Consider the following 26,064-nt stretch of genomic DNA (forward strand, 5'->3'; position numbering starts at 1 on the left):
CCCTGCACTCAAGGCTGGATTAAGTAAATATAATATCCTTCATTGTAGCATTTGTGATTTTCAAAGTAACTAGAAAGTCTCAGCAAAGTAGAATTGACATTTTCAAAGGAGCCTAAGATTCATAGATTCATAGATTCTAGAGTCAGAAGGGACCAATGTGATCATCTAGTCCGACCCCCTGCACAAAGCAGGCCACAGAACCCTACCCATCTACTTCTATAACAAACCCCTAACCTATGCCTGAGTTATTGAAGTCTTCAAATTGTGGTTTGAAGACCTCAAGCTGCAGAGAATTCACCAGCAAGTGACCCATGCCCCACGCTGCAGGGGAAGGTGAAAAACCTCCAGGGCCTCTGCCAATCTGCCCCAGAGGAAAATTCCCTCTCGACCCCAAATATGGCGATCAACTAAACCCTGAGCATGTGGTCAAGACTCACCAGCCAGCACTCAGAAAAGAATTCTCTGCAGTAACTTAGATCCCATCCCATCCAACATCCCATCACCAACCACTGGGCATACTTATCTGGCGATAATCAAAGTTCAATTGCCAAAATTAGGCTCTCCCATCATACCATCCCTTCCATAAACTTATCAAGCTTAATCTTAAAGCCAGATATGTCTTTTGCCCCCACTACTCCCCTTGGAAGGCTGTTTCAGAACTTCACTCCTCTAATGGTTAGAAACCTTTGTCTAATTTCAAGTCTAAACTTCCTAGTGTCCAGTTTATACCCATTCGTTCTTGTATCTACATTGGTACTAAGCTTAAATAATTCCTCTCTCTCCCTAATATTAATCCCTCTGATATATTTATAAAGAGCAAGCATATCCCCCCTCAGCCTTCTTTTGGCTAGACTAAACAAGCCAAGCTCTTTGCGTCTCCTTTCATAAGGCAGGTTTTCCATTCCTTGGATCATCCTAGTAGCCCGTCTCTGAACCTGTTCCGCTTTGAATTCCTCCTTCTTAAACATGGGAGACCAGAACTGCACACAGTATTCCAGGTGAGGTCTCACCAGTGCCTTATATAATGGTACTAACACCTCCTTATCTTTGCTGGAAATACCTCGCCTGATGCATCCTAAAACCGCATTAGCTTTTTTAACGGCCATATCACATTGGCGGCTCATAGTCATCCTGTGATCTACCAATACCCCGAGGTCCTTCTCCCCCTCTGTTGCTTCCAACTGATGCGTCCCCAGTCTATATCTAAAGTTCTTATTATTAATCCCTAAGTACATGACCTTGCACTTTTCATTATTAAATTTCATCCTATTATTATTACTCCAGTTTACAAGGTGGTCCAGATCTTCCTGTATGATATCCCGGTCCTCCCCCGTGTTAGCAATACCCCCCAGCTTTGTGTCATCCTCGAACTTTTTTAGCACATTCCTGCTTTTTGTGCCAAGGTTGGTAATAAAAAGGTTAAATAAGATTGGTCCCAGAACCGATCCTTGAGGAACTCCACTAGTAACCTCCTTCCAGCCTGACAGTTCACCTTTCAGTACAACCCGTTGGAGTCTCCCCTTTAACCAGTTCCTTATCCACCTTTCAATTCTCATACTGATCCCCAACTTTTCCAATTTGACTAATAATTCCGCATGTGGAACCGTGTCAAATGCCTTACTGAAATCGAGGTAAATTAGGTCTACCGCATTTCCTATGTCTAAATAGTCTGTCACCTTCTCAAAGAAGGAGATCAGGTTGGTTTGGCACGATCTACCTTTAGTAAAACCATGTTGTACTTTGTCCCAATTACCATTGACCTCAATGTCCTTAACTACTTTCTCCTTCAAAAAATTTTCTAAGACCTTACATACTGCAGATGTCAAACTTACAGGCCTATAGTTACTCGGATCACTCTTTCTCCCTTTCTTAAAGATAGGAACTACGTTAGCAATTCTCCAGTCGTACGGTACAACCCCTGAGTTTACTGATTCATTAAAAATTCTCGCTAATGGGCTTGCAATTTCATGTGATGAAGATTGTCCGGGCCCTCCGATTTTGTCCCATTAAGCTTTTCAAGTATGGCTTCTACCTCAGATGTGGTAATATCCACCTCCATATCCTCATTCCCATTTGTCATCCTTCCATTACCCCTAAGCTCCCCATTAGCCTTATTAAAGACTGAGGCAAAGTACTTATTTAGATATTGGGTCATGCCTAGGTTATCCTTAACCTCCTTTCCATCCTCAGTGTGTAGCGGTCCCACTTCTTCTTTCTTTGTTTTCTTCTTATTTATATGGCTATAGAACCTTTTACTATTGGTTTTAATTCCCTTTGCAAGGTTCAACTCTACTTGGCTTTTAGCCTTTCTCACTTTATCCCTACATGTTCTGACCTCACTAAGATAGCTTTCCTTGCTAATCCCACCCTTCTTCCACTCCTTGTAGGCTTTCTGCTTTTTCTTAATCACTTCTCTGAGATGCTTGCTCATCCAGCTTGGTTTACAACTCCTGCCTATGGTTTTTTTCCCCTTTCTTGGGATGCAGGCTTCCGATAGTTTCTGCAGCTGCGACTTAAAGTAATTCCAGGCCTCTTCTACATTTAGATCCACAAGTTCTTCAGTCCAATCCACTTCCCTGACTAATTTCCTTAATTCTTTAAAGTTAGCCCTTTTGAAATCAAAAACCCTAGTCCCAGATCTATTTTTGTTTATCCTTCCATCTAGTTTGAACTGAATTAGCTCATGATCATTCGAACCAAAGTTGTCCCCTACAACCATTTCTTCTATGAGGTCCTCACTGCTCACCAAAACCAAATCTAAAATGGCATCCCCTCTTGTCGGTTCTTCAACTACTTGGTGAAGGAACCCATCAGCTATCACATCCAGAAAAATCTGATCCCTACTATTCTTGCTAGCACTTGTCCTCCAGTCTATATCTGGGAAGTTAAAGTCTCCCATGATCACACATTTCCCATTAGTGTTTACTTCCTTAAAAACATTAAAGAGGCCTCTATCCATATCCAAATCAGATCCTGGCGGTCTGTAGCACACCCCAAGCACTATCTCAGGGGAAGCTCTAGTAGCTTTCTTTCCCAGTGTGATTTTTGCCCAGACAGACTCTATCTTGTCCATTCCATCACTTCTTATTTCTTTACAGTTAACCTCCTCATTGATGTACAATGCTACTCCACCATCTTTGCCTTTATTTCTATCTTTTCTAAACAGCACATAGCCTTCAATACCTGTACTCCAGTCATGACTATTATTCCACCACGTTTCTATTATCCCTATAATATCTGGTTTCACTTCCTGCACCAGTAGCTCTAGTCCCTCTATTTTGTTCCCTAGACTCCTCGGATTAGTGTACAGAGATCTTAATTTTTGCCATTTGGCTTCACTCACATTCTGTATCCTGTTAGGCACGGACATTCTACCACCAGCCTCACCTGTTAGTCTGTTATCTACACTACCCTTCCTCCTTATGCCAATTCTTCTGTCCATGGCTGTATCCCCTCCTACTATGTTTACTTAAGTGAGTTATACACCCAAATGCCATTGAAGTTCCTAATTCCCTAGGTGGCTTTGCGAATTCCAGTCTAAGTCTGTGTAAGGGGCTTGTCAGTAATGAAGAATCTGAGTCAAAGAAATCTCAGTATAGGAAAATTTCTCCCTGAATGCTGTCTTCAATACAATTCCACGCTATGATTTGCCAAGAAATGAGTGCAGTTCAGAAAAGGATTGGATATTTATATTGTTAACAGCGACCATGAATCATAGATGTGGTTAAAGCTGATGGGTGCACTAGCAATCCTTTGTTCAGGCTAAATGGAAGAAGCAATGAAATGTACCTTTATGTAGTGATAACTGGAAACAGTAGGAAGCCACTGCCCGAGGCAATGGGATGCATGGCAAGGCCAACCAGAAACTATGCCATGTGAGTTTTGTCTGTGTCAGCTTCGTTGCATGCAATCACCTCTCCCTTCTCTTTCTGCTGGGACCACCTTTAACAGCTGACTGTCTTGTGATCTCCAGATTCTTGGCATTGGCTGAGCCCTGTTGCTGGTTGGAGCTGAGGAATCCCTATTCATGGTTATCAAGTTGGCTATTGTTTGAGGAGGTACCCTTATCTAAGCTATTGTTCTGCTTTTCCCTTAGCAATCCCTTTTGACCTAACTTTATGCATTCAGTCAAGTACCACCACCATATTGAATAGGCAAATGAAATTGCACATAAAAAACAATACAGACATTTCCGCGGTTCATCACACATGTGATATCATCTGCCCAACAGTTTTCTCAAAGCCAGCTTCACATCCTTATTTTTCAGGCTGTAGATGATGGGGTTTAACATGGGCGTTAAGATGCTGTACTGCACGGACACTAGTTTGTCAAGAGCAAAAGTATATCCAGAGGCAGGTCTCATGTACCTGATGAATGCCGTCCCGCAGAACAACAGAACTATGGTGATATGTGAGGCATAGGTGGAGAAGGCTCTGCGCCTGCCCTCCGAGGATCTGATCCTGAGGATGGTGGAGAGGATGCAAATGTATGAAGTCAGGATGAGCAGGAGGGAGGCAAAGCCTAATGTCATGCTGAAGCAGAGTATCACCATCTCATTAGCAAAGGTGTCAGTGCAGGAGAGCTGCAGCAGAAGCGGAAATTCGCAGCTGAAATGGTTAATTTCACAGGGAATTTGGTAAAGTAAAGGGTGTTGACCAAGGAATCCAGGAAACCAGATATCTATGCACCCAACACCATCTTCACACAGACTTGGTGGCTCATAGTGGTGCTGTATCTTAAAGGCAGCATATCGATCATATGCCATCACTGAGAGGAGGAAAATCTCTGTCCCAACCATGAAAATAAAGAAGAATATCTGGGCAATGCAGCCACTGAGTGAAATAGTCTTCTGCTCTGCCAGGAAGTTCTCCAGCATCTTCAGAATGCTGACTGAAGAGTAACAGACATCAAGAAAGGATAGGTTGCTCAGGAAGAAATACATGGGGGTGTGGAGCTGAGGAACAACCTTTATTACCAGCATGATCAAAATGTTTCCCACCTGAGTGATTAGGTAAATAACTAAAAACACCAGGAAGAGTGGAATCTGGAGGTGTGAATCATTTGAAAGTCCCAGCAGGATAAACTCAGTCACTGTGGTTTGATTTTCCATCATCCGTTATTCATAAAGGCCTTGACCTGTTAGAGCTAAGAAGGTAAGACAGTGCGTTCATTAAATAAAGTAGAATGCTGTAGAGCTAATGCATTAAGTAGATCTATCTATCTATCTATCTATCTATCTATCTATCTATCTATCTATCTATCTATCTATCTATCTATCTATCTATCTATCTATTAATGTATGCTGGCTAGCATGTACATATATATCACAATAATCGTATGTATTTATATTGCTTGTATATATATGCATTAAACACCAATAATATTAAGCACAAATATTGTAACAGCGATATAGCCTAATCTGGCGTACACCATAATCCTGTTCACTTACGCTAAGTATCCCATAACACTCTGTATTTGCTGAAGTAAGCATTTGGCACGACGGGTATGAAACTTGTCAAAATGAAGATACATTTGTTCTTTCTTAGTACAAGCTATGGAGGTACCTTCGCTGACCAGTACCTGGAATGCTAGTATCCAAAACAAAGATAAAAAAGAAACAAAACTTCAAGTTAGGGAATGGGAATGACTGATGAGCTGGATTATAGTAATGTATAAAGAAATGTGTTACTTGTAAAATCATATAAGTAATAAGTGAAATGTATAGCCTTGGGAGAACACTTTCTGCATAAGGCGAATGTGACATTGCTGCACGGGACTGCTCTTTGGAGACTGGTATCATATAAAAACTTTTCCTTGTACCATATTGATAAACAAGACTGACTTTGGTTATTTGCTCTCTTGAATTTATTTCATAACGTACCAAAGAGTAACCAAGCAATTGACTGACAATCTATCTAATCTATCTATCTATCTAATAGAACCATGTACTTAATGGTGGCATCCAAGTGTTTATTTGTTTGCTAGTATTGGCTGACATTTCTGATGGACCATAAATCCCAAGAGTGTTTGACTGTCATTAACAACTATTTTTCTGAGATCTGTCAGTTCACCTGTTCTTAATCCATTTAATGTATGCTTTATTGATATTGTATAGCAGTGAGTTTTCAATCAGAATGACATCCAATACTAAAGAGAATGCCTTACAGATGTCTAAATATATTGCATCTATGTAATTATCATTATCAACCAAACTTTAACTTTTATGAAAACTGAGGTGTTTGACAAAACCTCTTTTTCATAAAAAACATGTTCACTAGCATTATTACATTGTCCTTTAATTCATTTTTAAGTGAATCATGTATCACCTTTTCTATTATTTTGTCTCAGAATTGATGTCAGGGTAACTCTAATTACTTGGCAGCCCTTGTGCTCTTTTTGAATACTGCCACAATATTAGCACTCTTCTACTCTTTTGAAATCGTATGGTGTTGTGAGATTAAGTATTGCTAGTAGATGTTTGGCTCCTACCAATGTAAGACTCTTGTATGCTGATAGGTAAAACCGAAGCCCTGACTTTACACTCCCATGGCATCATTTACTGTACTTTCCACCAAAATGAACAAAGGTAAATAATACATTTCCACATACCTGATGCTTGTAAATAATTTTCAGTGTTCACAACTGTCTCTGGCATTTGGAGGCTTTCTCCACCTGACTCTTTATGTTTGATGAAGAATGGAGAACATTGTGTTAGTTATGCAATCTAGCAAATATAGTGGCAAAGAGCTAGAGACTTAATTAGAAGGGATCTATATTAGGAAAGCCTTCTGATACCCAAGAGATTAATTATTTTTATTTATACTGTTAACTTATCAGGAAATAGTATGTTACTTTTGGGACACACCGCATGAACTTTCCCACACTCCGTAATCAGAAATTGCCGTTTTTCCTCACACAGCATGGCCTTTCTGTTATTGTTGTTACATATAAATAGACAATGTAGACCTAGGTTGTTACTTATTTCCCTGTTATTTTTATAGTATATTTTCTCCTTCATATCTTCATACCTTTTCTTAAAGCAACTCTCCCTAAGGATTCTTTTGTATCTTTTACTCATCTCAAGTATTTCCCCTGCAGCCTTACTTTCCTGAACTTTTGTTTTGTGTTTTATAATACGGCGGTATAGGGTCTGGTCTATTTCCGACTGACATCAACCAACCTCTGTGGAAATTGGATTGAGAACTTGTGTCAGGAGAGGCTGCACTGAAGCAGCCTATGGCACCACGATTGGTACTGCAGCCAATTCCCTGCCTTAGTCCACAATTTTTGGCCACTTGCTTGGAGCAGGGTGAGCAGTGCCATAAGCTCAGCATCCATCTCTAAACAGTTAAAAAATCACAGAATGTGTCTCTCTGTGCTTTTAAATAAAGAAAAGTAAACTCAAAGGCAAACATTTAGTTGTGGGCCTGCTGGATCCCAGTTGGTTAGTGTCTCCTGCTGGTACTTTCAGGTGTCTATATGGGTATATCAACACACACCATAACAGTAAACGTCACAGCCCAGGTCGATAGCTAGTGCTATTTTTCTAAAAATAGCCATGTAGACAGTGCTGTCGACCTGGGCTAGGAGGCTCGCTTCTGTGGAGTGTGTCATCCTGTGTGCAGGGGACTGGACTAGAAGATCTCTTCCAATCCTACAATTCTAGGATGGGTTTTGTTTGAGGCAGTACTGGCAGAATGATAATACTTTGCTACAACCCTTAATGTGTCAAAGCATGTTTCCATCAATAACATGCCAAACCAGTAAACTGGTACCCTTCACATGGGATGAATTTCAGAAAAAGGCCTATTCACCACTTATGTCCCAATAAAACCATGTGGCCCAGAGACCGTATCTTAGCCACTATATCATAATGTCTCCATCTCTCTCCATCTGCAAAACAGGGCTGGTATACTTATCTGTGGGAAACACATCTCAGTTGTTGTTTTGGAACATGAACTAAACTGGTAAAACTTGGTCAGATTTCTCTACCATTGGGAAGACCAATAAAATATAAAGTGATAACGTCCATCACCTCGTTCTGAGCTCATTCACAGTGCTGCATTTCAAAATTCATAAACTCAAATGGGAGGTGCCATGTTAGTCTTGTGTATTTAAATATTTCCCATTTCCAAGCAATGTAGTGAGGGTTGGATTTATCCCACCAGAATCATTTGGCCCAGGGTATTACTAGAAAGAACCTGAGGGCTGCTAAATGGCCATAATCCCCTACACAATGGGTGCATATTGAGGCCTTCTGTGATATATTGCCCTACTCAGTCAGTCAACAGTAGAATGCACAGGTTACTGAAAAAGGCTTTTCTCCATAGTGTTCTGGAGGCACCAGCCCAGAAAACAAAAAGCTTTGAGAAGTTAAGACATCTGAGAAGTCATGGCAAAAGGAGCAGACTTACTCTCCTTTGGGATATAAGCTGATCATGAAGTGAATTCATGGACTGTTTGTTCAACTTCTGAACATTACTACCCATGTGTTCTCTTTGGAATTTAACCATTACATTGACTCCTGTGCTCATCTTTCTCTCACTCGCGCTCTGTTTTCCCTGTATTTTTTTTTCTGATGTGAAATTGATCTCCTCTAAAGCAATGATTCTCAACCAGGGGTATGCATATCCCTGAGGAAATGCAGAGATCTTCCAGGAGGTACATCAACTCATCTAGATATTTGCCTAATTTTACAACAGGCTACATAAAAAGCACTAGTAAAGTCAGTACAAACTAAAATTTCATGCAAACAATGACTTGTTTATAGTGCTCTATATACTATACATTTAAATGTATGTACAATATTTATATTCTAAATGATTTATTTTATAACTATATGGTGAAATGAGAAAGGAAGCCATTTTTCAGTAACCATGTGCTGTGACATTTTTATATTTTTATGTCTGATTTTGTAAGCCAGTAGTTTTTAAGTGTAGTAAAACCTGGGGTGCGCCACCTAACCAGACTCCTGAAAGGTTGAGAGACACTGCAGGAGCTGGTGCCCAATTTCCATTGACTTTTAAAAATCCCCCTTAGGTTCCTTTGAGAGTCTCAGTCTAAATACTCCACAGTGGGACTAATTGTACTTTCAGTGTGTCCATTGAATCCAGTGGACATACTCCTGACTTATGCCAAGATGAGTGAGAAAAAGATCAGGCCCATTGACTGCAATGGCGCTACTCCTAATTTATCCCAGGCTAAGTGAGAGGAGAATCACTCCACTGATTCCAATGTAGTGATTCCTGATTCATGCCTGTGCAAGTGAGAGGGAATCAGCCTCATCACTGCCAGAGGAGTTACTCCTCATTTACACTTGGGTGAATGAGATGAGAACCAGGCCATCTGTGTTCCTTATTTATTGACAGCAATTTACACCGATGGGAAGTGAGGGCAAAATGAACCAGAGACTATGCTCACAGTGATGATAGCTTTTTAAGCACACAAGGATCCTCATCCTTAGCTGTAGGAAAACAATTTACATCAGGTGAGGAGGTTGGGTTTCTGATTTTCAAAGGTATCAATGATTATGCAAGGCACAAGGTAGAGAAGAATCAGTCTCATCATCTTTAGCCTACATATATTGTCCACACAGTCTAGTGTAACTAACCTCAGCAGCTTATATACAGACAATGTGGTCATCTGAGAGGATTGACAACTGTACGTACCTTCAGCACAAACATCACAGACCCCTTATCAATTGGTGGTTCACTAGCTTTGAGGAAATAGCAGAAGTTGGTAAAACAAACAAACAAACAAGAACAGACAATCAGACAAAAAAGGAGGTGGGAAGAAAGCATCATTATGCAGATACTTGTGATTTTTCATGAAAAAAGTAGCTTTTTTTGTTTAACAATAGAAAACCAAAGATTTTCAAAATGTACAGCCAAAACCTGCCACCAGTGATTTTATTATTCTTGTTCTTATTGCCTGAAACCTGTAGCTAATTATCTTAGACCCCATCCTCTTGCATATCCTAGTCAGGCTGTACAGAGAGAAATGAATGTCTGCTCCAAAGCCTGTTTTAGTCAATAGAATGAGATAAAGGTGCAAAGAGATTCTAAGATTGGGCTGTGCAAAGGGAGCACCCTTTTTCAGTCATGGCAGTGAGAGAAATCAGCTGTTGGGTCCCTGGATACTTCAAGCTTATAGAACCTGAATGGAGCCCAGGCATTGCTCCAATCTTGGGGGCCCTTTGGCACACCTTTATCTAACACTCTGTCCTGAGAGCTGGAACCAGTGGACTCAGTGCAGACCCTTCAACCCCACACACCAGCCCCCATAGCTTAAACTCACCCTTTCCCAGAATCCCACCAAAGGGATGAGCTCTCTGGGGCACCATTTAACTATTTCAGGACACGTGTGGAAACCAAAAAGCATATAACATACACAGAAATGCCCTTCACTAGCTCACTCTTCTCTTGGGAGGACAGACTGTCAAATCCCACAGAACGTAAAAGAGCGGGAGTGAGAGAGAGCCTGGAGCACTATGCTTGATGTAAGACAAGAGGCTTGAACCATAGTCAGAAAAGTCCAGCCATGCCGTCAACTAAACTCAAGCCATGTATGAAAGCAGATGCTTACAAGTTCACTGTTCAATACATGACCTTGGCAAGGGCACTGCTAGCACTGCTAGAACACAGGAACTCCTAAGAAGAAACAGATACCGTGTGTGTGTGTATGTGTGTGTGAACACACTTCAAAAGATTAATCCATATATATCCTGACCTAACATCAAATAAGAGGGCTTGACAAAAGTAATGGACAGGGATGTTTTGTCCAAGACACCTGGAGCAAGGTACAAGGAGAGGTAAAAAGCTGAGGGTCATGAAACACATAAGGTGGTACATTTGTTGTTTGTCTCAGTCTGTAAATATCAGGGTACCTATCTTTAACCCTTTGTGAAGCCAAGGGGACAGCAGACCATTCCCGCTGCTGACTGAGCCGCTCCTTGCCGTGGGGCACTTGTGTGTTAGCATACCTGTAGCTTCTATGAGAAGCTAAGGCTGTGTCATGAGGACAATAAACCTTAACAAGTGCCTTTGCCACTGAATCGTACCTGTGGTCTTTCTTTGTGAGTAACATCGAAGTCTGCTGAATTAGCTTGCTGCACTGTCTGCTAGTGTAGCTCACATAAGAGCTCCAAGAACAGTAATGACATTTCAGCAGCAATAACATCTTTCAGCACTTAAAGATGCTAACTTTATTGGATATCTTTTCCTCTGAAAACAATGGGTAAAACAGGTACTCAGCAACTGCTCAGCACCACACAGGATTGAAGGTTCAAGGTTCTCACAGCCGTACCGCTCCCATCTCTGTGATTTGGCACAATTGCAAATACATGAGTGTCGTAAATAGATAGTTAAGGATTAATGCCTCTTTCACCTGTAAAGGGTTAAGAAGTTCACCTAGCCTAGTTGACACCTGACCAGAGGAACCAATGGGGGAACAAGATGTTTCAAAAGGAAGGAGGGAAGTTTCCTTTGATCAGTTTCAGCTGGAATGGAAAAGATCAAGGAACCAGCCTTTTATCAGCGTAGTAAGTTTTAGAAAAGAATAAATAGGTTTATGTTTATTTTCTTTTTGTGACTTTGTCTTTGTGCAATTAGAGGAATAATCAAATTTGGAATTATTTTGTGTACTAAATTTTGCCCAGGGGAACATCCTCTGTGTTTCGAATCTGTTGTCTGTGAGATCAGCTTCTATGCTATCTCCCAGAGGATTTTTTTCTGTTACCTTTCTTTTCTTTAATTAAAAGCCTTCTTTTTAAGAACCTAATTGATTTTTTCCCTGTTTTTTTTAGATCCAAGGGGATTGGATCTGGACTTACCAGGGATTGATTGGGGGGAAAGGGGAGGGGGAATGAGTAATTCTTCCTTGTTTTAAGATCCACAGGGAATTGGTGGAGGAGTCTCTCAAGGCTACCCAGGGAGGGGAAGGTTGTTTTGGGGAAGACACAGTTTTCCAAATGACTCAAGCATTTGGATGGTGGCAGCCCATTGATCTAAGCTGGTAATTAAGCTTAGGGCTTTCACAGGCCGGTCCCCACATCTATACTCTAAGAGTGGGGGCGAAACCTATGACAATGAGCATTTTCAAACACACCATATTTCCTTTTACAGTAAATCTACCAGTGAAACATTATTTTCTCTCCAAGAGAGTGTGTGTGACTGTTTTTAAGGCATTTCTGGTCACCTCATCTCTGAAAAGATATATTAACATTAAAGAAAGATCAGAGCAGGGCAACAAAAATCATAAGGGGTATGGAACAGCTTCCATATGAGGAGAGATTAAAAAGATTGAAACTGTTCATCTTCGAGATGAGACGACTAAGGGGGGATATGACAGCGGTCTATGAAATCAGGAATGGTGTGGAGAAAGTGACTAAGGAAGTGTTATTTAGCTCTTCACATAACTCATGAATCAACAGTCATCTGATTAAACTGATTGGCAACAGGTTAAAAGAAAGGAAGGAAGTACTTCTTCAGAAAACACACAGTCAATATGTGGAGCTCGTTGCCAAGGGAAGTTGTGCAGGCCAAAAATATAACAGGGTTCAAAAGAGAATTAGATACGTTCATGGAGGATTGAACCATCAATGGTATTAGCCAAGGTGGACAGGCACTTAGGTCTCATGTTCTGAGTCTTCCTAAACCTCTGATTGGCAGAGGTTGGGACTCGGCAACATGAGATGGATCATTGGTAGTTGCCCTGTTCTTTTCATTCCTTCTGGGACATCTGCTGTGGGCCACCGTTGGAGGACAGGATACTGGGCTTGATGGACCATTGGTCTGATCCACCATGGCTGTTCTTATGCAGTTAGTACTCGCATTACCATAAATAGAATATAATAAGCTGCTTCTCATGCACATTGAATCTCACTGCAGGGAACTTCTCTGTCACTGTGTCAGAGAATGGGAGAAACAGTAGAGTCTAATCTCACCCTGACCCCCATGGGAGGTTGCCCAGACAGGTCTGTGGAATGAAGTTAAATGTTTCATCCACTGTAGGGAGGCCTGGGGGAGGGATAGCTCAGTGGTTTGAGCATTGGCCTGCTAAACCTAGGGTTATGAGTTCACTCCTCAAGGGAGCCATTTAGGGATTGGGGCAAAAATCTGTCTGGCGATTGTCCCTGCTTTGAGCAGGGAGTTGGACTAGATGACCTCCTGAGGTCCCTTCAAACTCTGAGGGTCTATGACATGTTATACATGAGACTTGTATAAAGTGTAGGAATACAACTAAGACAAATCCAAAGGGATAAATCTCACAATATGATAAAAGTGAGCTGGGATTTTCCCAAGGAGCCTATGTACCCAACTCTTATAAAACTTAGCCCTTGTTAAAAACTTGAATTTTCTCCTAAGAAATTTTAAATGAAGGATGTTCACCAGTTTTTGACCAGATCCAGAGAGCTGGATATTAAGGAAGCTCTATAAGAAGGAAGAAAAATAAAATATATGGAAGATATGCCAAGACATGAAGACAAAGTTGAAAGCATCTCCAGTAAAAGAGTGGAGATACCATGGTTAGGCATTTTTCAATATCATACAGAATATCAATATAGAATATCAAGAAGAGAAGACACAGTCCAGCATGGATTGCCATCATGTATGAATGATTCCATATTATTCCTAGGAGAGAGAACTTCAATGAATACATAATCCTGTGTTACACAAGGATGAATTGAAAGACATGATATCTTAAATTTGGATCAGGAATAATAATAATAATTAATAAATATATGTTACTCCAAAAAGTAAGAATATTTAGACATATGTGCCTGTGACACCAGCACTGACTAAATCAAATTGGCACAGCCTGAATTAATTCAAAAGGATATATGATAAAAATAAAAATAATAAATATCTTAGTAACAAAAGTTCAGCACAGAACAACAGCTGAGATGTTCAAAGCCACCCAGGTAATTCGATGTACCATTCTGATTATTCCTGCATGGTTAGTAGCAGAAACTCCAGAAATACTTTTATACAGACATTGAGGCCACCTCCAGTGGATTCCTAGACAATTCTTAACTGGCAAGTCCTTGGTTTCAAATACAATCTCCTGTACAATGCAGTTCAGAGGAAAACTATGACAATAGTCTGCAAGGTAAATAAGCAAATAAAAAGTAAAGAAAGTAAATAAGGAAGTGTTATCTACTCCTTCTCATAACACAAGTGTAAGCGGAGTCAAGATGAGCTCTAGCCTGACATCTGGTGGTGAATTATGGGGAGTGTGGAAAGGAATTTCAGGCGTTTGCATTTGCACACCCACTCAGCCTAGCATAGCCCATGCAGGCTGGGATGGTTATTTTGACAGCTCTGGGATCCCCAATTTCTTTGCAGGAGGAATAAAGTGTTGTTACCCTGATTATGTGAATGAGGAACTATGAGACTTCTTTATAACAGAGAGTCTCACCATCAATTAAGTAACACTCACTAGACAAGGGAGATGGGTGCCAAAACCCAGTGAATGGAGAGAGGTTGGGGATTGGTGTGTGTACCTGATGGTATGGGCACTTTTTGAGGGCCTGGAACACCAATGGCATTTTCTTCTTTCTCCACTGTTGAAGAGCTGAGCTAATTTTGATTCCATTAGGAGTCCATCTGGAGGCTGCTGAGCTGAATTCATGTTGGGCTAAGGGCACACCAGCACTAGGGCTCCCCTACTACAAGCTAAAATCACTAAAAGAGCTAAACTACTGAGCTGAGATCACTGAGTGCTGTGTTAACTACTGGGGGAGCTGAAGATCTATTGCTAAGTGCCTGGCAGAGTGAAGCAGTTTGCAGCATGGTTGGAGAAGCCCACGAAACTGTAGCGGAGTGGAGCGGTTTGCGGGGATGGCTGGAGCAGCTTACAGGTCAACTGGAGGAGCGGCACAGCTGGTGAAGTGGAGCCAGTTGTGGCGAAGGCTGCAGCAGAACTCCGTGGAGAGGCAGAGCAGTTGGCCCTGGCCCACGTAAGCTGCCCTTAATACCCTGTGTGCCCCCCCATTTCCACCCAGGCTTGGGGGGTAAAACTCTGCAGATAAACTTTTGAACTCTGGGGCGGCACTGACCAGGGACAGAGACTTTTGAGTTGTTGGACTTTGGGGTATTGGACTTAAGACCCTAAGGGGAAAAAGACATTGCTAAAACTTACTTGATGGGTCTTTTGCTCATGGTTTACGTTATGAATCCTGTTTATGGTGTTTCCCCAATATGATGCCACATTGTTTCCCTCCTTTATGAAAAGGATTTTGTTACACTCAGACTCCGTGCTTGCGAGAGGGGAAGTATTGCTTCCTAGAGGCCCCCGGGGGGGGCGTGATATGTAATAGTCTCAGGTCACTGGGTGTGGGCTTGAGCCGATTTTGCATTTGCGTTATTGAAACGGAACCCTTGGATACTGAACCCGGCCCTTGTTGCCGCCAACTCAGAGGGGCAGAAGGGTTACACAAGAATGGGTTACCAAATGAAATTAATAGGCAGCAGGTTTAAAACAAAAGGAAGTATTTTTTCATACAATGAATCTGTGGAACTTCTTGCCAGAAGATGTTGTGAAGACTATAACAGGGTTAAAAACAAGAACTAGTTAAGTTCATGGAAGATAGATCCATCTATTAGCCAGGATAGGATGGACAGGGATAGTATCTCTAACCTCTGTTTGCCAGAAGCTGGGAATGGGTAACAGGGGATAGATCACTTGATAATTGCCGTGTTCTGTGCATACCCTCTGGGGCACCTGGCATTGGCCACTGTCAAAAGACAGGATACCAGGCTAGATGGACCTTTTATATGACCCAGTATGGCCATTCTTATGTTCTTATGTAGTTTCAAAGAGGACAGAATCCATTGTTCTCCATGTCCACTGAGGTAAGGACAAGGAGAAATTGGTTTTATTTGCATCTAGACAGTTTCAGGATAGATATTAAGAAAAAAATCTAACTATAATGATAGTTAAGCACTGGAACAGGTCACCTAAAGAGGTTGTGAGATCCCCAACACTGGAGATTTTTTAAGAACAGGTTGAGCAAACACCTGTTAGACTTGATCTAAGTATAGTAGGTCTTGCCTCAGCACAAGGAGCTAGACTAGATGGCCTCCTGAGATCTCATCCAGCCTTACATTTCTGCAATTCTGTGTCTATTTATATCTGTGAATTTGTTTGTGTCAGACTGTTGTGCTTGTATGTTGATGACTAAGGCCACAATTTTCAAAGGAAGTGATTGGCCAGATTTTTAAAAGTATTTAGGCACCTAGTGGGATTTTCAAACATCTACATGTCTAACACACATTGAAATAATTTGGACCTTAGTGATTTTGGATGCCTCCATTTTCAGTTGTCTAATCTGTGATGCCTTTAAGAGGGCAGATTTTCAAAAAATACTGAGCACCCACCCACTGAAAAATCATGTCCGTTTACGATGACTTAAATTGGGCGACTCTAATCTTTTAGGCAGCTTTGAAAAATCTTACTCACAGGGGGAGATTTTTCAAAGGCACAAGAGATAGCTAGGCATCCAGCTCCCATTTCAAAAGCAGCCCATGGCTTTAAAAATCCTCCTTGTCCACCAGTGCCAACTCTGAATGCCATATTAAATATGTTATCTGGGCTTCTGCTCATCTGGGCAGCCCCATATTCTACAGTTCCCATCCCTCCTTTATGTGTGCCAGGCCTCTGCATCCCAAGGCAAATCCACAGTTCCTGGGAACTTAGTATAACTTGACTAATCATGTGAATCAGGGATTCTCTAAAGAAACACTTACTCATAGACTCATAGACTCATAGGTCAGAAGGGACCAATCTGATCATCTAGTCTGACCTCCTGCACAAGGCAGGCCACAGAACCCCACCCATCCAATTTTATAACAACCCCTAACCCAGGACAGAGTTATTGAAATCCTCAAAATTGGTTTGAAGACCTCAAGCTGCAGAGAAACCACCAGCAAGTGACCCGTGCCCCACGCTGCAGGGGAAGGCGAAAAACCTCCAGGGCCCCTGCCAATCCGCCCAGGAGGAAAATTCCTTCCCGACCCCAAATATGGCGACCAGCTAAACCCTGAGCATGTGGGCAAGAGTCACCAGCCAGCACCCAAGAAGGAATTCTCTGCAGTAACTCAGTTCCCATTCCATCCAACATCTCCCCGCAGACCATTGAGCAGACCTATCTGGTGGTAATCCAAGATCAATTGCCCAAATTAATAATCTTATCATAACATCCCCTCCATATACTTATCAAGCTTTGTCTTAAAGCCAGGAAAGTCTTTTGCCCCCACTACTTCCCTCGGAAGGCTGTTCCAGAACTTCACTCCCCTAATGGTTAGAAACCTTCGTCTAATTTCAAGTCTAAACTTCCTAATATCCAGTTTATACCCATTCATCCTCGTGCCTACATTAGTACTAAACTTAAATAATTCCTCTCCCTCCCTAACGTTAACCCCCCTGATATATTTATATAGAGCAAGCATATCCCCCCGCAGCCTTCTTTTGGCCAGGCTAAACAAGCCAAGCTCTTTGAGTCTCCTTTCATAAGGCAGTTTTTCCATTCCTCGGATCATCCTTGTAGCCCGTCTCTGAACCTGTTCCAGTTTGAATTCATCCTTCTTGAACATGGGACACCAGAACTGCACACAGTATTCCAGATGTGGTCTCACCAACGCCTTGTATAACGGTACTAACACTTCCTTATCCTTGCAGGAAATACCCCGCCTGATGCATCCCAAAATCGCATTTGCTTTTTTAACAGCCGTATCACATTGGCGACTCATAGTCATCCTGCTATCAACCAGTACCCCAAGGTCCTTCTCCTCCTCTGTCGCTTCCAACTGATGCGCCCCCAACATATATCCAAAATTCTTATTATTAATTCCTAAATGCATAACCTTGCACTTTTCACTATTGTATTTCATCCTATTTCTACTACTCCAGTTTACAAGGTGGTTCAGATCTTCCTGAATAGTATCCCTGTCCTTCTCCGTGTTAGCAATACCCCCCAGCTTCGTGTCATCCGCAAACTTTATTAGCACATTCCCGCTCTTTGTGCCAAGGTCAGTAATAAAAAGGTTAAATAAGATCGGTCCCAAAACCGATCCTTGAGGGACTCCACTAGTGACCTCCTTCCAGCCTGACAATTCACCTTTCAATACGACCCTCTGGAGTCTCCCCTTTAACCAGTTCCTTATCCAACTTACAACTTTCATATTCATTCCCATCTTTTCCAATTTGACTAACAGTTCCCCGTGCGGAACCGTGTCGAACGCCTTACTGAAATCTAGGTAAATTATATCTACCGCATTTCCTTTATCTAAGTAATCCGTCACCTTCTCAAAGAAGGAGATCAGATTGGTTTGACACGATCTACCTTTACTAAATCCATGTTGCAATTCGTCCCAATTACCATTGACCTCTATGTCCTTAACTACTTTCTCTCTTAAAATTTTTTCCAAGACCTTGCATACTACAGACATCAAGCTAACAGGCCTATAATTACCCAGATCACTTTTATTCCCTTTCTTAAAAATAGGAACTACATTAGCAATCCTCCAGTCATACGGCACAACCCCCGAGTTTATCGATTGCTTAAAAATTCTCGCTAACGGGCTCGCAATTTCATGCGCCAGTTCCTTTAATATCCTCGGATGGAGATTGTCCGGGCCCTCCGACTTCGTCCCATCGAGCTGTTCAAGTACGGCCTCTACCTCAGTTGCGGTAATATCCACTTCCATATCCACATTCCCATTTATCATCCCTCCATCATCGCAAGGTTCCTCACTAGTCTTATTAAAAACTGAAGCAAAGTACTTGTTTAGATGTTGGGCCATGCCTAGGTTATCCTTAACCTCCTTTCCATCCTCAGTGTATAGCAGTCCCACTTCTTCTTTCTTTGTTTTCTTCTTATTTATGTGGCTGTAGAACCTTTTACTATTGGTTTTGATTCCCTTTGAAAGGTCCAGTTCAATGCGGCTTTTAGCCTTCCTCACTTTATCCCTACATGTTCTGACCTCACCAAGGTAGCTTTCCTTACTGATCCTGCCTTTCTTCCACTCCCTGTAAGCTTTCTGCTTTTGTCTAATCCCCTCTCTGAGTTGCTTGCTCATCCAGTTTGGCCTATAACTCCTGCCCATGGTTTTTTTCCCCTTTCTCGGGATGCAGGCTTCCGACAGTCTCCGCAGCTGCGACTTAAAGTAATTCCAGGCCTCCTCCGCATTTAAATCCACTAATTCCTCCGTCCAATCCACTTCCCTAACTAATTTCCTTAACTTTTTAAAATTAGCCCTCGAGAAATCAAAAACCCTAATCCCAGATCTATTTTTGTTTATCCTTCCATCTAGTTTGAACTGAATCAGCTCATGATCACTCGAACCAAGGTTGTCCCCTACCACCATTTCTTCTACGAGGTCCTCACTGCTCACCAACACCAAATCTAAAATGGCATCTCCTCTCGTAGGTACTTCAACTACTTGATGAAGAAATCCATCCGCTATCACATCCAGAAAAATCTGACCCCTATTATTCTTGCAAGTACTCGTTCTCCAGTCTATATCCGGGAAGTTGAAGTCCCCCATAATCACACATTTCCCCTTTGTGTTTACTTCATTAAAGACATTAAAGAGGTCTCTATCCATATCCCAATCAGATCCCGGCGGTCTGTAGCACACGCCAAGCACTATCTCAGGGGAAGCTCTAGTTGCTTTTTTACCCAGTGTGATTTTCGCCCAGACAGACTCTGTCTTATCCATTCCATCACTTCTTATTTCGCTACAGTTAATTTCATCATTGATGTACAAGGCTACTCCACCACCTTTGCCTTTCTTCCTGTCTTTTCTAAACAGCACATAGCCTTCAATACCCATGCTCCAGTCATGAGTACTATTCCACCAGGTTTCAGTTATCCCTATAATATCCGGTTTCACTTCCTGCACCAGTAACTCCAGTTCCTCCATCTTGTTACCTAGACTCCTCGCATTAGTGTACAGACCTTTTAATTTTCGGCGTTTGGCGTCAGTGACATTCTTTCCCCCATCGGGCAGAGACCTTTTACCACCAGCATCACTCGTTACTCTAGTTTCTCCACTATTCCTCCTTGGATCAATTCTTGGGACTGCAAGGGTATCCCCTCTCACTTTGTTTACTTTCCTCTCCAGGTTATATTCTGGTGTGGAGATCTCCCGAACATCTCCCAACCATCTCCCCCAACTTCCTAGTTTAAAGCTCTCTTGATGAGGTCGGCGAGCCTCCATCCTAGAATTCTATTTCCCTCCTTGCTTAGATGAAGTCCATCCTGAGCGAACAGTCGTCTATCCGTAAACGCTTCCCAGTGACCGTACATCCCAAAGCCCTCCTTATAACACCACTCCCTAAGCCATCTGTTGATCACCATAATCTTGTCACTCCTTCGTCGCCCCGCTCTAGGAACCGGCAGAATCCCACTGAAGATCACCTGAGCCTCGATGTCTTTGAGCCTCTTCCCCAGTCTGGCATAGTCCTCCTTGATACAGTCCAGCGAGTAACTAGCCGTATCATTCGTTCCCACATGAAGCACAATCAACGGATTCTTTCCCGCTCCCGCTAAGATCATATTCAGCCTCAGGTCCACATCCTGTATCTTAGCCCCTGGCAGACAGCACACCCTTCTGTTCTCCCGATCAGGTCTAGTTACAGGCCTATCTACTCTTCTCAGTAAAGAGCTGTCACAAGCTGAGGTGTTCTACCATTCACAAAATATCTAAGTGGATGCTGCTGCCATGCAATAATAGCTCCTGCACTTTGAGCTACTCCCTTTGTAAAGTACACTAGGGGAACTGTTAGCATGTGGCAGCAATGTCCAGACATACTCTGGGTACACAGCAGGCTAGTGTGGAGTAGGTTTACACACCATCACTAAGTGTCCACGTAGATAAGCCCTTAGTGGCTGTCTGAAAGTCTTGGGGCTTGCATGGTTTATGGCATAGGTGAGACAGGGATAGTAATTAGGTAAGGAGATGAGAGTAGGGGGTGGCCCCAAACAGGAAGGACATAGAAAGTGAGCAAAAGAGAAACAGATTATTATCCTTCAGTATTACACCATGAGAATTTTCCTTAAAAAACAAATAGCCTTCACAACATACAAGATCTTTAAGCTTAGAAAGGAGAAAGCTACTGTCTAAATGTATCCCCACAAGTCAACAATAAATGCTGACTACAAATCAATGCCGTTGGTTTAGGTAGTCTGGAATGTTGCTAAACCTTCTGCAGAATTCCTGCATTTTAGCTACTCATCTGCACATACTCTTCTTTTACTCACCTTGAAATTCTCATAGTGTCTGTCTTGAGGAGGTCACTGATCATGATGTCTTGCACTCCCAATATGTTCTTGAGCCACTAGTTCATAGCCAAGCGCTCCAATAATCACAAGGATCATCTTTGTTCTAGTTCTCTGTAGTCATTCCACTTCATACTTCACCCCCTTCACTTCTTGTTCCTTTTAATGTTTCTCTCTGCTGGGTTGGCAAGACTAATAAACATGGGCTTGTTTGTCATAATGAGTTTAATTTGTACGTTATCGAGCACAGAATCTCTCTCTTTGGCTCTGTGTGAGGCTATCATTTACACTCTCATGTGTTTCTAGAAATCAGAAAACAAAATAACCTTCCCTTTCTTCAAAATTAAGATCATAATAGCTATGCCCTCATGTGACCATGTGAAGGTTAATACATTAAGATTCAGACTGAACTTTGCATTTACTGGCCATGCTACAACACGTTCCTGTTTAATGGCTTTGACTTTAGTGTCTCTACATCAGTGTAAAATCACTGTGAGTGGGAAGGATCAGGGAATGGCTGAATGTTAAGTTTCCAGCCCCAGTGACTTGGCCAGCAGCAAATGACAACTACCAGGGAGCCAGGGGGAAGCAGAGAGGAGGGAATTGCACCTTCCTGAATCAGAAACCTTCCCCTTGGCTGGTCCTGGGACTGTGTAGCAGAGACACACCACCACTATGATGAAGCACAAGGGCAAGTAGCTTGTGTGAATAACACTCATGGGGGCCAAGGTGTCAATGAGAACTCTTGGCCCACCTGCACATTGACCTTCCCTTAATCAGTCATTTCAGGTAGCAAGAACTGCAACATTCAAATTAGCAGGAGATGAAGTGTAGGGATTGGTTGATTTACTTCTGATGTCACCAGGGTCCCATTTAAAAGTGACCTGAGCTTGGCAATGTGCAAAATGTATTCCTAATTTAATGATTTGGAAGAAATTCTCTTAAAAATTTAGCTGCATTATAACCTAATGTTTTCAAATGTGGCCTACACACATATTTCAAATGAGTTTTAACATTATGGAAAGTGAGAAGAGTTAAGTTTTATTCCACTCTGAAGATCTCTCATGACAAAGCTACAGATGACAAATGCCAAATTTCTTAAGGATCCCAATTATAAAAGTTTAGTCTCATGAACTAATTAAAATATTTACCTGCAAAGCCATCCACTTGCAGAGAATAAGAATCCAAATTGGGCAAGGATCAGTATTCTTCACACCTTACAGTGGGAGTGAATGAACAGTGAATGTCTAAGGATATAGCTTTGTTTCCTAATTTTCCTCCAAAACAAGTCAGATGGCCATAGGTAGGCAACACCCACACTCTACGCAAGTCATGATTCTGATGAGTTCAACATTCACACAAAGATAAATATGGGCTACTCATGTGAAACAGAATTTGCAAGATCATATGCCCTTATTGGCCCAATAATATACACATATATATTAGCTTAAAATCACTGAATTCTTGTAAAGTCATCAATGAGAACTCTTGCCAGCCTGTACAGTTACCTTCTCTCAAGAAGTCATTTCAGGTAATAGAACTGCCATAGGGAAATTACCAGGAGAGAAAGACTGAGGATCGGCTGAGTTACCTCTGATGTTACCATGGCCCCACTTAAGAATGAATCTCAGCTATATGCACCAGCTAATCCAAATCTAATATGTTCTAACTGAACTGCATTTTTATTCCAGTTTTACAATCATTCTGGACAAATCAGGAGAGAGGACAAACGTGAACTTTCTGAACGAGCACATTTTGAAGTATTTCATTCGTGTGAAGTAATTCTCATATTAATTTGAAAGTCATCCACACTCAAAGAATAAGGACTATATGTTCAAGGAGGATACACTGTACGCTTCAGAGATGAGAGTGCAAATGAGTGTGCAGTGCATGTCGCAGGATTTGGCTTGGTGTACTAATTTTTCTCCAAAACATGTCACATGACCATAAGTTGAATAAGTAGAAACCGCCCTTGGACACAAAAAGTCCTGATCGTGCTAGTCTAGAGTTCCACTGGCACAGAAAGATGAATTAGAGCTATTCATGAGTCAGAGTTTGCAGGTTCATATATCTATGATTAGCTTGAAATGCCTGTACTCCTCTAAAAGACAAAAAATCTAAGGAGAGCTTTTCTCAAGGCTTCCTTTACCTCCTTGTTTCTCAGGCTGTAGATGAGGGGGTTGACCAAAGGGGTCAGGACTCCATAGAAAACAGAGCACACTTTGTTCAAGACCCTCAGTGCATCAGAGTCTGATAGCAGATACACAATGATGAGGGTTCCATAGAAAATTGTCACCACGATGAGGTGGGAAGAGCAGGTGGAAAAGGCCTTCTGTCTCCCAGTGGTGGACGGGATTCTCAGGATGGTGGTGATGATACTAACATAAGATGCAAGGGTCAACAGAAATGGAGGAAATGTGAATAGGGAGGAATGTATGACAGCTGAAACCTCCAGCCAGTAAGTGTCGCTGCAGGACAGTTTCATTATTGGACTAAAATCAGAAAAGAAATGGTCAATTTCATTGGGGCCACAAAATGTTAATAGTGACATCACAGATATTAAGAAGGCAACAGACACAAATCCACCTATCCATGACGCGACCGCTAGCTGGAGGCACAACCTGTCATTCATCAGGGCTGCATAATGCAGAGGTTTGCATATAGCTAAATACCGATCATAAGACATCACAGATAGTAGACAACATTCTGTGCCTGCCAGAGAACCAAAGAAATATAATTGTATGATGCAGCTGGGAACAGAAATGTTTCTGTTCCCAGTCAGGAGACTGTCCAGCATCCTGGGCAGCATAGTGGAGGTGTAGCTGGTCTCCAAGCAGGACAAGTTCCCCAGGAAGAAGTACATGGGGGTATGCAGGTGCTGATCAGTCACAACTAACACAACAATGAGGATGTTCCCAGCCATGGTCACAATGTAGATCACTAGGAACAGCAGGAAGAGAAGAACGTGAAGTCCAGGAAGATCCCCAAATCCCAGGAGGATGAATTCTGTCACGGTCGTTTGATTTCCCTGGCATTTGTTTGCTGTGGGTTTCATCTAGGGAAATAAAACAAATTCTGCCATTTAGAGTCTAACATACACTGCAAAACAGTCAGCATTTCATTTCTGGCTTCTCTCTGCTAGTTGCCATCCCAATGGTTGAGTGAAGACCCCAGATAGAAGACTTGGCATGCTGGGTAAAATTTCAAAAGGACCTAAGTTAATTGACATTGGAAATATTACTGCTGTCTGGTATTTCTATGGCTGTACACATCTCACCTTCAGCTTCCTGATCATGTCTTATGTGTTACATTAGCCACAATATCTGAAATTTTTCACTCCACTGGAATCTGTCCACCAGATTCCAGTGGAGTGGGCAATAGAATTTGATTGCAGAAACCTGGGTTTTCTTCCTTTCTCTTTCTTTCCTTGACCTTGGGCTTACACTTCCGTTCTCTGAGGCTCTGTTCCCTCTATCACAAAATAGTTGATGATAATATCACTTACCATTTTCTTAATGTGTTTTGAAATTTAGAGATCATTCTCTCTCAAATCATAGAATCATAGAACTGGAAGGGACCTCGAGAGATCAGCTAGTCCAGTCCTCTGAACTCATGACCGGACTAAGTATTATCAAGACAGTTTGTGACAGGTATTTATCTAACCTGCTCTTAAAAATCTCCAATGATGGAGATTTCACAACCTCCCAAGGCAATTTATTCAAATGCTTAACCACTCTGACAGTTAGGAAGTTTTTCCTAATGTTCAATCTAAACCTCTCTTGCTGTAATTTAAGCCCATTGCTTTTTATCCTGTCCTCAGAGGTTAGGAAGAATATTTTTCTCCCTCCTCCTTGTAACAACCTCTTATCTACTTGAAAGTTGTTATCATATCCTCTCTTAGTCTTCTCTTTTCCAGACTAAACAAACCCATTTTTTTCAATCTTCCCTCATAGGTCACGTTTTCGAGACCTTTAATTATTTTGGTTGATCTTCTCTGGTCGTTCTCCAATTTTTCCACATCTTTCCTGAAATGTGGTGCCCAGAACTGGACACAATACTCCAACTGATGCCTAATCAGAGCGGACTAGAGAAGAATTACTTCTCATGTCTTGCTTACAACACTCCTGCTAATACATCCCAGAATGTTGGCTTTATTTGCAAAGGAAAAAGTGTAACACAGTTGACTCATATTTAGCGTACGGTCCATTATGACCCCCAGATACCTTTCCGCAGTACTTCTTCCTGAGCAGTCATTTCCCATTTTGTATGTTTGCAAATGATTGTTCCTTCCTAAGTGGAGTACTTTGTTTGTACTTGTCCTCATTGAATTTCATCCTATTTACTTCAGTCCATTTCTCCAGTTTGTTCATGTCATTTAAAATTATAATCCTGTCCTCCAAAGCACTTGCAATCCCTCCCAGCTTGTTATCATATGCAAACGTTAGAAGTGTACTTTCTATGCCATTATCTAAATCAGGGGTGGACAAAATACGGCCCTTGGGCTGAATCCGGCCTGTCTAACATTTCGGACCATCCCGCAGGCTCTTTGGCTTCCCCCTCACAAGCTCCAGGCCGCTAAAAGTCCCATAGTGCAGCAGGGCACCCAGACAGGCTTTCTGCCTGCCATGGCCCCACGCCACTCCTGGAAGAGGCTGGATGCTGCTGGTATGTCTCCGTGCACCCCCCCAACACTACCCTAAGGGATCCCAATGACTGGAAACTAGACAATGGGCACTGCGGGGGCAGTGCTTGCAGGTGCAGGCAGAGCACAGAGACCTGCT

At 42.0% G+C, this 26,064-nt stretch overlaps 2 protein-coding genes across 2 annotated transcripts; both read right to left on the bottom strand.

Moving 5' to 3' along the window:
• Nucleotides 1-4,216: 4,216 nt before the first annotated feature.
• Nucleotides 4,217-5,110, bottom strand: LOC115643558 (olfactory receptor 5V1-like). The gene has a single exon (XM_030547585.1). It carries the CDS (start codon nt 5,108-5,110, stop codon nt 4,217-4,219), a length of 894 nt encoding a protein of 297 aa, XP_030403445.1.
• An 18,274-nt stretch (nt 5,111-23,384) lies between these two features.
• On the bottom strand, nt 23,385-24,338 carry LOC115643559 (olfactory receptor 11A1-like). The gene has a single exon (XM_030547586.1). It carries the CDS (start codon nt 24,336-24,338, stop codon nt 23,385-23,387), a length of 954 nt encoding a protein of 317 aa, XP_030403446.1.
• Between the last annotated feature and the right edge of the window lie 1,726 nt (nt 24,339-26,064).

This window comes from Gopherus evgoodei, unplaced genomic scaffold, assembly GCF_007399415.2.
Source record: "Gopherus evgoodei ecotype Sinaloan lineage unplaced genomic scaffold, rGopEvg1_v1.p scaffold_62_arrow_ctg1, whole genome shotgun sequence".
In the NCBI taxonomy this organism is placed as follows: Eukaryota; Metazoa; Chordata; order Testudines; family Testudinidae; genus Gopherus; species Gopherus evgoodei.